The sequence below is a fragment of the Prionailurus bengalensis genome, chromosome C1 (genome assembly GCF_016509475.1).
Source record: "Prionailurus bengalensis isolate Pbe53 chromosome C1, Fcat_Pben_1.1_paternal_pri, whole genome shotgun sequence".
In the NCBI taxonomy this organism is placed as follows: domain Eukaryota; kingdom Metazoa; phylum Chordata; class Mammalia; order Carnivora; family Felidae; genus Prionailurus; species Prionailurus bengalensis.
The window spans coordinates 102648835-102664069 of NC_057345.1; the positions used below are offsets into that span (position 1 = coordinate 102648835).

The 15235-nt window shown below is 46.1% G+C and overlaps 1 protein-coding gene across 1 annotated transcript; it reads left to right on the top strand.

Moving 5' to 3' along the window:
• Nucleotides 1-5081: 5081 nt before the first annotated feature.
• LOC122481024 (3 beta-hydroxysteroid dehydrogenase/Delta 5-->4-isomerase) lies at nt 5082-13260 on the top strand. The gene is made up of 4 exons (XM_043575974.1): nt 5082-5233; nt 5360-5579; nt 9428-9592; nt 12081-13260. Exons 2-4 carry the CDS (start codon nt 5435-5437, stop codon nt 12890-12892), a joined length of 1122 nt encoding a protein of 373 aa, XP_043431909.1. The 5' UTR covers nt 5082-5233; nt 5360-5434; the 3' UTR covers nt 12893-13260.
• Nucleotides 13261-15235: the final 1975 nt, after the last annotated feature.

Below are 15235 nucleotides of genomic sequence, written 5' to 3' on the forward strand. Positions count from 1 at the left end.
GTGCCTTTCTGTCTCTCAATAATAAATAAACGTTAAAAATTTTTAAAAAAGAACCTGATTTTAAAATGAGCAAAAGACCTGAACAGACACTTCACCAAAGAAGACATAGAGATAGCAAATAAGCATATGGAATGATGCTCCACATCATATGTCATTAGGGAGCTACAAATTAGAACAACAGGACACTACTTCATACAATTACATTGGCAGAAAATCCCAACCACTGACAACCCCAAATGTTGATGAGGATGTAGAGCAACAGGAATGCTTACCGTTAGTGGTAGGAATGCAAAATGACACAACCAATTTGGAAGGGAGTTTGGCAGTTTCTTATAAAACCAAACATACTCATACCATGAAACCCAGCAGTTGTGCTCCTTGGTTTGTACCCAAATAAGTAGAAAACTTACACACACACACACACACACACACACACACACAACTGCATGTGAATATCTGTAGGAGCTTTATTCATAATCAACAAAATTTGGGAGCAACCAAGATGTTCTTTAGTAGGTGAATGGATAAAATGAGGTACATCCACACAACGGAATATTGTTCAGAGCTAAAGAGAAATGGCTCACCAAGCCATGAATAGACATGGAGAAATCTTAAATGCATGTTACTAAGTGAAAGAAGCCAATCCAAAAGCGTGCCCATATTATTCCAACATGGCATTCTGAGAAAGGCAAAACTATAAACACAGTAGTAAAAAGGTCAGCGGTTGCCAAGCATTAGGGGAGAGGCAGGGATGGCTTAGGTGCAGCATAGAGAACTTTCAGTGAAACTGTTTCACTGAACTTTCAGAGAACTTTCAGTGAAACTGTTCTGAGAACTTTCAGTGAAACTGTTTCACTTTCAGTGAAACTGTTCTATATGATATTGGAATAGTAGAAGCATGTCACTATGCATTTGTCATAAGCCATGGAATGGATACCACCAAGAGTGAACTCTAATGTGAGTTATGGGCTAAGTGTTAACACAAGATGCAGCTTCACTGATTGTAACAAAGTTGCCACGCTGGTGCAGGATGTTGATAACGGACCAGGTATGCATGCACGTGTACATGGGAATTCTTTGTGCTTTCTGCTCCCTTTTGCCGTGATCTCAAACATGTCCTAAAAACAAAGTTTATTTTGGAAATTAAATGAGATAATACAGGTAGGTTCCACATCTAAGGAGTTTGGAGGTCACAACTCCATCCTGACAACAGATGAAAAAGCTGAACAGACTGAAAAATCAAGAACTCTTCTTGGATCTGCAAGAGAGGGGAGCATACAAGGCAAATCATTACCTCTGACACTGGAGAAACAGACAGGTAAATCCAGGGAGGCACATTAATATGGGAAGCTTTCTAGTACATTTATTTCTGTGGTCACTGCTCTCTTCTATCTCCTTTCACCTGTTAGTCCATAAGGTTTTCAAAAGCCCTGAGACATTTCAGAGTCCCTGATTGTTCATGTATGCTTTCATTCATTCGTTCATTCATTCAGCAAACATTAATTAAGTTCCTATTATGTGTTGGCTATTGTGCTATTTCTTATAGGAACATAAAGATATATAAGGCATAGATACTTCATTCAGTTCAAACACTCAACAGTTTTTGAACATCTACTATGTGCCATACACCGTGCTAGGTGTTAAGGATTCAGCAATGAAGGGAACAGCCCATTTTCAAAACAGTGTAACCACCACCACAACAAACTCTTGACCCCACTGGCTTTAACATGTTTTTAGTGAGATCTTCACAACTCCTTGAACAGGTGGGTTTGTCTGTTTGTCTGTCTGTCTGTTTGTTGTTTGGTGTGTGTGTGTGTGTGTGTGTGTGTGTGTGTGTGGTGGTACCATTGTTTTGTAGTCATTCTCTTAACTACTTTTGGACTCAATGCACTCCAGTTGGATTTTCAGTACAACACACTCCAGGAGGACTTTCAACACAACTTAATAGAAATTGCTCTTACCAAGTTAATTATGAACTGTATGTTGCCAAAACCAAAGGTCAATTCTTTTTGTCATTGCATTTGATGCCTTTGAAACATCCAGTATAACCGACCACACTTCCCCTCTTGAAACACTTTCTACACTTGACTTTCATAGTGGCATACCCTTCGAATTTTCTTCCTGCTTCACACCCTTCCTGTTCAGTCTCCTTAGCTGGCCCCTCCTCTTCTGTTCAACCTCTAAGTGTTGTTACGTCTGTCCCAGGATTCAGTTCTGCAGTTTTTCCTTTTATCCATGAATATACTCTTTTGTATATTTCATCTAATCCTGTGACTTCAAATACTATTGTATGCTTCCGTTTCCCAAATTTACCTCTATAGATGGCATAAGGAATATAACTGTCCTAAAGTGATCCAGGAGTGTAATAGCCCAAAAAGTGGGAGAACTCCAATTATTCATCAAGTGGCCTATCACTAAACAAAATGTGGTATACGCATACAATGGAATAGTACTCAGCACCTAAAAAGAATGAAATACTGATACATGCCACGACAGAGATGAATCTCAAAAGTATATGATGCTAAGTAAAACAAGCCAGATGCAAAAGACCATATATTGCATGACTCCATTCATAGGATGTCCTGAAAAGGCAAATTTATAGAATCAGAAAGTCAATTCGAGGTTCCTAGAGCTGAAGAGTAGGAATGAGGAGTGGTTGCTAAAGGACACAATAGGTATTCTGGGGGTGATAGAATGGTTCCAAAACAGGACTGGGGTGATGGTTACACAAGCCCATAATTTTATTTAAAATAGTTGAATTATACACTTAAAACAAGTGGATTTTATGGCTTGTAAATTATATCTCAATAAAGCTGTTTGGAAATAAAAGAAATGTGATATTGTGGGCCCCATCTGCCTTCCCCTTTATTTATTTCTTATTTTCTATAGAATTTATATTGGTTCCACTCAGAGACTCTAAAGTCTCGTCCTATTGGCTCTTTGGCTGAAAGCAATTTCCAGAAGACACTAGCTGACTTCTGCCAGCCTCCAACCCTCCCAACAGCTGGGGGAATGAATTCCCCGGTCCTGAAGGAGATGGGGATGTGCATGGTTCGCTTAGAACATCACTCTGCTAGGCAAAGAGGTATGATGCACCTTGGTGGCCTCAAGTAGGGCTCCACAGGTCTCGGCAACACCGAGGGGCGTTTAGCTAGTGCCGACAGCTTCAGAGACCAAGCTGCTACAACTCTGTGACTACAGTCAACCTTCCCTAGGCAAATGTGTTTGCAGCACGAGGATTCAGGTCTCAAGTAAGAAGAGGAGAATGTCCACAACACAAGGAAAAAGAGAGACTCAGAGGAGGGTGTCAAACCCAATCATTGTAGGGCATTTCTCCCAATATCTTTTTTTAAAATGTTTTTTAAATTTATTTTTGAGACAGAGAGACACAGAGCACATGTGGCGGAGGGGCAGAGAGAGAGGGAGACATAGAATCAGAAGTGGGCTCCAGGCTCTGAGCTATCAGCACAGAGCCCAGTGTGGGGCTCGAACCCATGAACTGTGAGATCGTGACCTGAGCCGAAGTTGGAGCTGAGGTTGGACGCTTAACCGACTGAGCCACCCAGGCACCCCACATTTCTCCCAACAACTTAAGAAAACATTCTCTTCAAGTGCATGTGCTGTTTTCACCAGGACCATATGCTGGACTTCAAAACAAGTTTCCATAAATATCTAAGAGTGAAAATCATACCACAATAGTATTAAATTAGATGTCAGTAAAAACAAGATATTTAGAAAATACCCAGTTTTAGAAATTAAACAACATACTTCAGAACAACTCATGTGTTAAAGAGGAAATCACAGATAAATTAGAAAATCTTTTTACCTGAATGATGATAGAAATCTAATACATCAAAATTGTTGTATGTGGCTGGCACAGTAAGTACTTACAGAGAAATTTATTCTTTAAGTGACAATAGTCACACACAAAAAAGGGATAAAGTCAATAATCTAGCTTTGACCTTAAGAACCTTGAAAATCAAGAGTAAATTGAACCCAAGGCAAACAAAAGGGAGCAAATAAATAAAAGAAACAGATGAAATAGAAAAGAGACAAACAATAGAGAAATACAACAGTAAATGAAATCCACACAGAAAATTTAATTTCACATGGATTCTATATTTAAGTGTATATCCAGAACCATAAAGACTTTAGGAGAAAAAATGGGAGAGCATCTATCGTAACTAAAAATCAGAAAATCATTGCTTCTGGGGTAGATTGCAGGCAGGGTGGAAGGTGGGAATTGACTAGATAGGGGCAAGAAAGAACTTTTCGAGGGTGAAGGAAATGTTCTGGAGGTTGTCTTGGGTAATGGTGACAGTGGTGTGTACATAATTGTCACGCTTCATTGAACTAACCCTTAAGACCTGGACGTTTTCATGCATGTAAATTACACCTCAATTTTTTAAAGTAGAGAAGAGGCAATGTCTTGAGGAGCTTTTGGTGGTGGTACTGGGGCATCTCTGGGGCGCAGGCTTCAAAAGCATCCATAGTGTCTTGAGTTTAGGACTCTGCTAAGAGTGGTTTTGCAACCAAAATGCAGGCTGACCGCAAATGACCATAAGATCCACAGTGACCAGAGCTACGGATCCCTATTCTCATTATCCGGATCATAGAACTAGACAGCTACCACTAGATAGCTTCCCTTCAATGGTGATCTTCCCTCATAAACCCAGAGCTCTCCAAGGGGAAATCAAAATTGAGGTTCTGGATAGTGGGGTTGGAAAGAAAGTCATTTCCCATACAACTCGGTGTCTGGAGCTGCCACCAAATGCAAATGTCTACACTTTACAAGACAGTAACATTTCAAATGGCACTCTGAGAGAGGAGATAATGGACTATAGTAGATTTTCTCCCAGATGTATTTGCTGCACAAGGCAAAAATTGCCATTGTGCTGGCAGATTTCTTCTCTTCATTTAAATCCACAGATTGTGCATCCCAGACAGCTGGCATGGACCACCGGATGTCTTGTTACAGGGAGGACCCAGCCTTTATCACACCGTGGCCCTGAAGCCTGCTTCCTGTGCCTTGGAAGAATGAGAGCTATGTTAAAGGTCAGCACTTTTTAGGGAGGAGGGACCCTGCAGGAGGCATGAGCAATGGGTATGTGGTAAGAGTTCAAGGTGAACAGGCTGAGCCAGAAACAAGAGTGTATAAAACTCCAATCCTGCCTTTGGGACATAAGGGGACCAGAACCCAGGCTCTTTCAACTGGCTTCCAACCATCTAACAGGTTAGAGCTTTCTCATTTTCTTTCAACTATTCCCGGGCATGGGCGTTTTGCAGAAATAAAGTGGAGGGAACAAAATTTTTTTTGTAAACCTGTAACTACTTGATCTCTCTTTCTGGCCTTCTCCAGGATCACGCTGTAATCTAATCTGCTCCCCAGTGTTTCTGATTCCTGGAGAGTGCTTCTTGATACCCCGGTTTGACCATGACTGGGTGGATCTGCCTTGTGACAGGGGCAGGAGGGTTTCTGGGTCAGAGAATCGTGCGTTTGTTGGTGGAGGAGAAGGACCTACAGGAGATCCGGGCACTGGACAAAGTCTTCAGCCCAGAATTGCGGGAGGAATTTTCTAGTAAGTGAACTTGGGTTCATGGGTGGGTAGCTCCATCTTAACCCCTGGGTACGTGTGGGGAGAGAGTGGTTGTCTAGCAAATCAAGGAAAGTGATAGCTAAATCAAGGCTAATCCCGGGTCCAAAGTCATCGGAAAGGAAAACACAAGTGGTGTAGTGTAAGAGATACAAGGCTATCAGGAGACTGGGTCTGACTCTGATCCAGAACTAGAGAGGAATGACCGTAGGTCAGCCACTTTGGCCTCTAGGTCTCTTTTCTTCTCATTTATAAAATCATGTATCAGTTCTCTCCCTTGTCAACAACTCTTTAATGTTCTGAAGATTTCAGACTTTGCAGCATCTGCAAAGGGCAAACGAGCACCATTAACCCAGAGACTCCAGCAGTGGGTCCCCGTGGCTCTTGGTTGTCCTGGTCCTTCTGTGGCTTCATTTAGCATTGCCAGTGAAGGTGAAATGAAAGGAAGTGAAGGTGAAGCTGAGTGTGTGTGTGTGTGTGTGTGTGTGAGAGAGAGAGAGAGACAGACAGACAGAGACACAGAGAGACAGAGAGGGAGAGAGGTAGGGAGGACACACAGCGTGCAACGAGGGAGCCAGAGACAGAGTGCAGATTCCTCTTGTGGATTCCCTGAACATCTCTTTTTACCTTTTGTCTCCACTCATCACCACGAGAAAAGTGGCTGCAGCATTTGCTGGACAACCTCACTGCTCTGCTCTTTTCCCAGATTGCTGACCCTGGAGCAAATGCAAAAGCTAGATTTATAAGACCTATTTCACCCCTCCAGATCCTCAAAACAACCCTGAGAGGAAGGTAGGAAAGGGGTCTCACCCCACAGGACGATGAGGAAATCGAGGTAAAGGTAAAGCAACTTACCGAGGCCCTCTGATTAATGGAAGGCAGGGCTCAGAGTAGAGCCTCATCGCAGAGGCCCCTGTCCCCCCTCCCCGCCCTCCCAGACGGTGCCCGTCACTCTCCTTGTCTTTCCTGTGCTCTGAATGTCTCAGATGTCCTATTTCCTCTACCCTCTGCCGCAACGGTGTCTCTGGTGAACACACAGGAACATACATGATCAACATCGACTGGGTGTAACCCTTATGTCTCAGCAATACTTACGGTCTGACAGCTGATGCCCCAAACAGGCGACGTTTAACCTAGAGAAGCAGTCTCCCAGGGTGACAAGTCACGTGGTGTCAGAGATGGGCCGGGGCCTCTGTCAAGATCACAGGGGAGAAGCCTTACAGTGGTTTTTCCGTGCCAGGCCCTGTGCTCGATGTGCTACATGTTCCAGCTAGTTTGCTCCTCGTGACACCCCTGTGGGATAGGTAATATCGTCCTCCTCTTTTTAGAGATGAGAAGGCAGGCAGGGCCGCCTGGGTGGCTCGGTCAGTTGAGCTTCCGACTCTGGTTTTAACTCAGGTCATGATCCCACAGTTTCATGGGTTTGAGCCTCCGCCTTGGACTCTGTGCTGCCAGCACAGAGCCGGCTTGGGACTGTCTCTCTCTCCCTCTCTCTCTGCTTCTCCCCCACTTGCGCTGTCTCTGTCTCTCTCAGAAGAAATAAATAAGCTTAAAAAAAAAAAAAAAAAAAAAGATGGGAAAGCAGGCACAGAAAGGCATCTTTGTCCTGTCAAGGCTGCTATAACAATACACCATAGGCCGGGTGGCTTAAACCCAATTTATTTCTCACAATTCCGGGGGCTAGAAGCCCAAGAGCAAAGCAGGGTCATGTTCTGGTGGGAGCTCTCTTCCTGGCTCATAGCCTGTGCCATCTTGCCGTGTTATCACATCGTACAAAGGGGGAGGGATCTCTCTCCGGGATCTTTTATCAGAATACTGATCCCATTCATAAGGGTTAAACCCCCATGACCCGATCGCCTTCCGAAGGCCCTATCTCCTAACACCGTCGCGGTGGCATTAGGATCTCAACGCTTGAATGTGGGAGGACACCAACATTCAGCCCATACACAGTCAAGGCTAAGGTGTTCAGGGTCCCACAGCTGAAAAATAGCAAAGCTGAAACTGAACCCAGAAGGTCTAGCTTCAGCGGCTGTGCTTTTAACCACTAGTTTGTCTAGTAGCTTCTCTTAGGTCTCCCTACAGCGCAGCCCGCACCGCATAAGCAACTGTCTATTCAGTCTAGCAAAATACTTCTCAAGTTCACAGAGCCTCGGAGAGGGCGCGAGCTGTGCCGCTCCCACCAACACGGCCGCAGCGCCCTCTGCTGGTGTCTCTGCGCCCCTCCAAGCTAATAGGGTAAGAGCCCTTTCTACTGGCTTTGGGCCTCTCCCCCCTCAACTTGTCAATTCCTCGGAGCCAGCCTGTGGAAGTCAGCAGCAAAGAAGAGGCAGAGGAAAGGAGGGGGAAAGGCAGAAGTGGAGACACAAAATTCCCACTGATCGCCAGCAGCTTTTCCTCTGCTTTCTTCCTCTTCGGGGAGTCTTGGAGTTGCCTGAAAAGGGAAGGGGCGGGAGGAGGTGTCGCAGAGCAAATTTGGCAGAGGCTTAAGCAGAGCAGATGGTTCCTCCAAGTTGTAACCCAGGAAGGAAATTTCTCAGCCCTGAGTTTTTCACTCTGAATTTCTCTCCCTCACTGTTCTCTGGTCTCCATTGCCAATTTCAGTTAAGTTGCCTTATCCTTTAAATACACACATACACACATATGTATATACATAGACTTATCCTTAATCTGCCTCAGGAAAAAAAAAGTGCTAATCCTGCATTTGGGTGACAGGGGGAAGAGAGCAAAGCTTGAAGGCAGCGGGCAGGCTTGAGTCTTCACTAGAAGTGTGACTTAGACCTGCCCCTTAACCTGCCTCAGCCTCAGTTTCCTTGCCTGTATAGTGGAAATCAGAGTATCTTTGTCATGAGATAGCTGCGAAGGAAAAAACCAGACAACTGTACAAGTTGTGTACAAAGGAGAAAGCACAAAGTAAATGTGGGCAATTTACCCAAACTGTATGCAGTGCCATGTTTATCCCATGGGTTTATCCACTGCCCTTGGCTAGATGGTCAGAATGCTAGTTCCTCGGCAGCTGAGTCATTTGCAGCAACGATACCTGCTTTAGATGATATCTGACAAAGCGTTCCCTGTCAATGGCTCCACTATCCTGGTCACCCAAGCAGGAAATACTCAGGCTAACATTGACTCTAACAAAACCTCTTCCTCTTAGCCTATCTCCAATAAGAACCAGGACCTGTCTGGGTAAGGTCTGGAAAGTCAACCCTGCCTATCTCTCCCTGACCCTGCTCCCTCTGTGGGAGCCCTGGTTCCAGTCCGTCTCATCTGAAGTTTGGTGCAGACATTCTGATTCATCTCTCGAATGCCCTGCTCTCTTTTAGATGTACCACACCAATCCATTTTATATACTGCAGCCAGGGTTACCTTCCTACACCACCACTCTATTGGCTTCTTTCTCTTCTTGTTCCAAACCCGTACATGATTCCTTATTCCCTACAGAATTAAATTCCAATTCTTTCCTCATAAGAGGAGGAGTGGATATAAATCCATTCTTCATAATCACCCTACTCTCCTTAATGAATTTTATGAATTTCCCATGAATCACTTTAATAATTTTTGTCCCAGGTGCAGTTGATCCCTCACTGCTCAAATTCCTTTTTTTTTTTTTTTTTTTTTTGGAATAAAATGGGGTGGAAACAGATGTTTGCTCTATCCCAATAAATGTTACACATCCTGATTTCTGTGCCTTTGGTTACTTGTTCCTTCTGTGGATTTGCCCCCTATCCCCACCCTCCCCTCAATGTACCTGTCCTGAGACCTGGGTAAATGCCACCTGTATCAGGAAACTTCCAGATCCCAAAAGACTTCCAATGACCTGACTCATGTTCACCCAGAGCTCCAGAGCAAGATCAAGCTGACCATTCTGGAAGGAGACATTCTGGATGAACAGTGCTTGAAGAAGGCCTGCCAGGACACCTCAGTCATCATCCACACCGCCTGTATCATTGACTTCTTAGATGTCGTTCACCGAGAAACCATCATGAATGTCAATCTGAAGGGTAAAGTACCCCAGGGAGGATATGGGATGATGTGGGCAAGTGAGGCTCAGAAAAGAGAACAGGAGGGGAGGGGAAGCCCCCATCCCTGAGCACCTGCTGAGCCCGTGCCAACTGCTTTTTCTTATCACCACTGAGAGATGCAAGGCTGTTATCCCCAGTTTTTAGATGAGGAAACCAGGGCTGAGAAGGGCTAAGTAACTTGTCAAGTCCCCCTGAGTAGGAGAGCTAGAATTTACACCCACACCTGTGTGTCTCCAAAGGCCACACAGGCTCTTCTTACTGTAGCTCTACTCAAACATCGACTCCATTCCGACCTTAAACTCTTGCTATCCAACCACCTCCTACCTCCCCTGGGCTAGAATTAGACCTTACAAGTGCCTCCCTGGTCATCATTTCAGCCCTTCTGTGTGACTCTAAGTTGGCGGTCACCCAGTGAGGCCGAGACCAAAGAGCTCTGTGATATGAAGGGCCCCCATGTCCATTATGAGCGATGGGCCGTAGCTCTGGGCCAGTTTCCTTCAGGCAGGACTCCTGTGCAGGATCGCCAAGCATAATGAGAATATCTAGCACCTTCCTGCTTACCTCAGAGAAGGATTCCTCTCAAGAGACCTAGCAAAGCAAGTTCACAGCAGTCTGACAGGACAGAATTACCCAGCACTGGCCTTCCCGTGATATTTCTTAATGGTACCAGCCTTCCCTTATCCATAATAGTACTTCTTCAGCTCACTGCTGGGTCTCCTATTAAAGGGTAGTTTCTAGCCAGGTGCGCAAAGTACACCCTTCTTAGATCCTCATCCCTTAAATGCCTGGCTGGTGGCTCTTTCTGATTTATGGCTTTCCAATCTCCTTTAGATCCAGACACATTTGTTTAAGGGATTAGTGTAAATCCCTTATTAGCCTGGCACGTGATATTATCCTTCCGATCCCTGGATGCAGTTTCTCTAGGACCAGAGCACTCCAATCCCCAATCCTATCTGGCTTCTATGCCCTGCTCTACAAAGTTAGTCATTAGTCTACTCAGAGGTTCCTTTTCTAAAGCAACTCATGGCTTTAGGATCTCCAGCCTAAAGAAGCACAATCTCAAAAAAGACCCTTTCTCATTTCTACTTACCCACACCCTCACCACTCCCACGCTGCAAGGAGGGTGCTATATTACCCAACTTTTCCTTTTTAGCCCCTCTCGCCTAACTCCTGCTCTCCAGGGCTCACAACAAGAGGGGATTTGAAATCACTGACAAGTGTTAGCAGTATCAGTGAATTAAAACCAATGTCACTCCCAGGTTTAGAAAATACTTCATAGGAATGGTCATTTCCCCCTTTGCAGATAAATTAGCCTGTAATTCTCTCAGCCTCTAGATTTGATTTTTTTTTTTTAAATAAGGCTGTCTCTCTAGAAAATCAAATTGCACAAAGACCTTGAAGGGTATTTTTTTAATAGAAAGAAACAAAGAAAGAAAGAAAGAAAGAAAGAAAGAAAGAAAGAAAAGGAAGGAAGGAAGGAAGGAAGGAAGGAAGGAAGGAAGGAAGGAAGAAGGAAGGAAGAAAGAAAGAAAAAGAAAAACGATGCTTTGCCGGGGAAATTCCTTCCTTATGGGAATGATGCCTGCGTCACCTCCCCCAGCCAGAGGGATTCTGCAAGATCCTCCTGGTATAGGTATTAACCAGCAGAGGGCACACTCCTCTTTCCCGTTCTCCACCAGGCTGCCCAGAGAGAGCCGGTGCCGGCTCAGGAATGCCAAGGAAAAGGAAGGTTTATCACGTCCGCTTTTCAGACCTGGGTCAAAGAAGTCACAGCCAGAATTAGGGGTGGCCTTTGTAAGGATTACTCAGTCAGGATTAGGTAAAATTCTAGTCCATGTTCTGAGAGTATGGCCTCCTAATAACGTTATACTTAAAATAACCTGTTTTTGGGGCGCCTGGGTGGCGCAGTCGGTTAAGCGTCCGACTTCAGCCAGGTCACGATCTCGCGGTCCATGAGTTCGAGCCCCGCGTCAGGCTCTGGGCTGATGGCTCAGAGCCTGGAGCCTGTTTCCGATTCTGTGTCTCCCTCTCTCTCTGCCCCTCCCCCGTTCATGCTCTGTCTCTCTCTGTCCCAAAAATAAAATAAACTTAAAAAAAAAAAAAAACCTGTTTTTAATGAAGTGGGAAGGATAAGTGATCATTTTTGTAATGCCTTTACTCAACAAAACATAAAACGGCAACCCTCTGTCCTTTTCCAAAATTAAAAGTACACACACAGGTCCAGGAAATCCAAAAGCCTAGAAATTCTTGCTCTCCAGAACCCAAATGTTGGTTTGTTTTCATTTTTGCAGTTTTGCATTTTATCTATGGCTCTAGCATAGTCAGATCTTAGCCAGAGACACAGAGGAGTACACTCCTGATCTACAATAACTACCTCACTTGTGGGTTAGGGGGTGGACATGGTCCGTGGGCATGGCTGGCCCTGTGAGTTATTTGTTGACACTGACTGCATGTTCCCCATGGGCAGGTACCCAGCTCCTTTTGGAAGCCTGTGTCCAGGCGAGTGTGCCAATCTTCATCTATACCAGCACCATAGAGGTGGCTGGGCCCAACTCCTACAGGGAGATCATCCAGAACGGCCATGAAGACGAACATCTCGAATCCACATGGTCCACTTCGTATCCATACAGCAAAAAACTTGCGGAGAAAGCTGTGCTGGCTGCTAATGGGTGGGCTCTTAAAAATGGTGGCACCTTGCACACTTGTGCCTTAAGGCCCATGTATATCTATGGGGAAGGAAGCATATTCCTTTATAACCATATATACAAGGCCCTGAGGAACAATGGGATCATCAAACAGAGCAGCAAATTCTCCATAGCCAACCCTGTCTATGTAGGCAACGTGGCCTGGGCTCACATTCTGGCCTCGAGGGCCCTACAGGACCCCAAGAAGGCCCCCAGAGTTGGAGGACAGTTCTATTATATCTCAGATGACACACCTCACCAAAGCTATGATAACCTCAATTACAGTTTGAGCAAAGAATGGGGCTTATCCCTTGAGTCCAGAATGAGCCTTCCTCTATTTCTGGAGTACTGGCTTGCCTTCCTGCTGGAAATAGTGAGCTTCCTACTCAGTCCAATTTACAAATACCAACCCCCCTTTAACCGCCACACGGTGACATTGTTAAATAGTGTGTTTACCTTCTCCTATAAGAAAGCTCAGCGGGACCTGGGGTATGAGCCACTCTTCAGCTGGGAGGAAGCAAAGCAAAAGACCATGGAGTGGATTGGCTCCATAGTGAAAGAGCACAAGAAGTCCCTAAAAACAAAGACTCACTGATCTGGGGGTGCCAAGGACGGAGAGGGAGGTCTTTCAGGCTCTCCCGCTCTGGCTTCCCACAGAAAGAAACAAGGGCACAAGCCTGGGTCCTACTGCCTCCCATTTCCAAGATGGCCACCTTCCTTTACAAGATGGTAACCCTTCCCCATCCCTGGCCGAACCAGAAGCTCTCTGTCCTACCCACACTACAGAGGACAGACGAAAGCCTCCGATGCCGATTCTGAGCTATTCGGGCCTGTTTCACTAAATAGTTTTGCCTATCGGTTCCGTTTCCTTTTGTTACGTGTGAAACATTTCTTAACTTTTAAAAATTCCGATTCCTACACACGGCTCAATGAAAAAAGAGTAATAAATGCTTTAATGCCTAATCTGGAGGACGCTGTGGTTGACATGGACACACACCTTCCTCCTTTCCCTTCCATGTCCAGGTATCACTACGTCCTTTTTAGGAAGGTAGCATGGAACAGAGGTGGGCAGAAGTGTTTGGAAGCGGGGGAAGTCAAGATCGACTTAGCACCAGTATGTTTCGGCATATGTCACTGCATTAATCCCTCTCCAGAAAACTAGGAGGTAGGGATTAGTACTTCTTTTTATTGACAAGGAAACCCGATCATCATGACCACCAACTGCTAAGTGACCAGGCCACTTAACCCAGACAGACTGACTTGACAGCCCCTGTCCACCGACTCATGAAGCCTGAACTGCCTAAAATTTGCAGCCGAACAGGGGTGGCGCGGAGGGGTTTGTCAGCGGTGCAACAGAGCCCTGGAGTGTGCTTCTTGGGAGAGCCCGGCTCCTCTGGGCCACCTCCTTCTCACCCAGCTTGTGCAGGAGACTCCCTAGGACCAGGAAGAACCCTTGAGGGGCATCATGAGAGTTCGCAAGCCCTTGCCAGGTGGCCTGGGCAGGGAAAGGAGAAGCTGAGATGTGGCCAGCCTCTCCTGCCAATGCCAGTTTCCTTAGCCCCCAGGATGTACGTGGGCCACACTGGCAATTCAAAGCCGCTATCTAACCTTTCAAATCATGCAATGAAACCATACCATGGGTTCTCGGGAAAGTAAAGGGAACAGATATGATGAACTCCCCTAAAACTTCATCTCCTACCCAGCCCAAGAGGTAGAGGTCGACCGCCCCACACCTCCAGAATGAACTCCTTTCTCCCTCTCCCTGGCTCTCCCTTACACTGTCTGCTGTGACGGAAGCTTATCCCTCTACGTCCGTAAGTCTCTCTCCTTTCCCTTCACCTGCCCCAGCCTGTGCATCCCTTATCCTCAGGAGAGGAGGCCAATCAAGGCAGGTTTGGGGAGTTGAATGACGACACAGTCATGAACTAAGCAGAGGACCAATAGTCAAAAGAAACACCGTCAGGACTGGCGAGGACCACATGACCTGGGGCGCTGAGGAGGTGGCCGTGGGGCTTGGAGTGTGGGTGGTGACAGCTGCCTCTCTCCAGACCAGGCTGTTGCCTGTCTTTATGAACCAGAGCCACGGCAAGAGTCGCACCCAACATCCAGTGGCTCCTTTCTTACCTAGAGAATGTACAGATTATGATTTCAGTTGAATTTGACTACCACAAGGGAGATAGCTTATGCTTTCATTCTAAGGAGAAAGGGGAAAAAAACATTCTGGCTGGGGTACAGGTTTCTATCACCTTCAAAATCCCAAGGGCCAGAGGATCAGCACAGGGCTGAGGCACGTGGAGATGCAGTGGGTTTAGGTGAGAAATGGAACACTCCATCCTGCCTTCCTGCACTGCCCAGAACACAAGGGACAGCACCTGTCCAAGCTCTTATAAGGTGCACACACCTTTATATGAGTGTCCCCAAGCGAAGGAAAGAAAGAAGGTTGGTGGGATCTGGGACAAGGGTTCCCCAGGTGAGTTTTTAGCCTAGTGAAATCCCACATCTATGAACCCACCAGGGCACTTCTCACAGGGAAGAGAAGGGGCATTGTGGCCAAAGGGCAAAGTGGGGGGGGCGCAAGGTAAGCAGAGGCAGAGGAGAGGGGCTCTGACCTATTGGTGGTCCCAGCTGAGTACACATAAAAGCCTCAAATGTTTGGACCCATGAAGTTGGCCATTCTTATACTGGGCACAGAACTGAGGGCTCCCGGCCTTTAGACCTAATGCACAAACTTTAGGTCTCTCCCCTTCCCCACCCCTCCTCTCCCTTCCCTCTCCACTCCCTCCTCCCCTCTTCCCTTTCCTGCCACCCCCGCCCCCCACCTGGATGCAGCACAGAGTAGGGTGAACAGTGAAGGAAGGTGCAGGTGCATGTACAACCACCGGGTTAAGCACTGAGTTTATGTGAGTCCAGGGACCAGAGCTCATCTCAAGTTATTGGG

Bases quoted from the DNA above. Each gene is read 5' to 3' on its own strand.
- LOC122481024 (XM_043575974.1), top strand. From the start codon at position 5,435: ATGACTGGGTGGATCTGCCTTGTGACAGGGGCAGGAGGGTTTCTGGGT. The intron at 5,580-9,427 runs GTAAGTGAACTT...ATGTTCACCCAG, and splicing joins ATTGCGGGAGGAATTTTCTA to AGCTCCAGAGCAAGATCAAG. The intron at 9,593-12,080 runs GTAAAGTACCCC...CCCCATGGGCAG, and splicing joins CATGAATGTCAATCTGAAGG to GTACCCAGCTCCTTTTGGAA.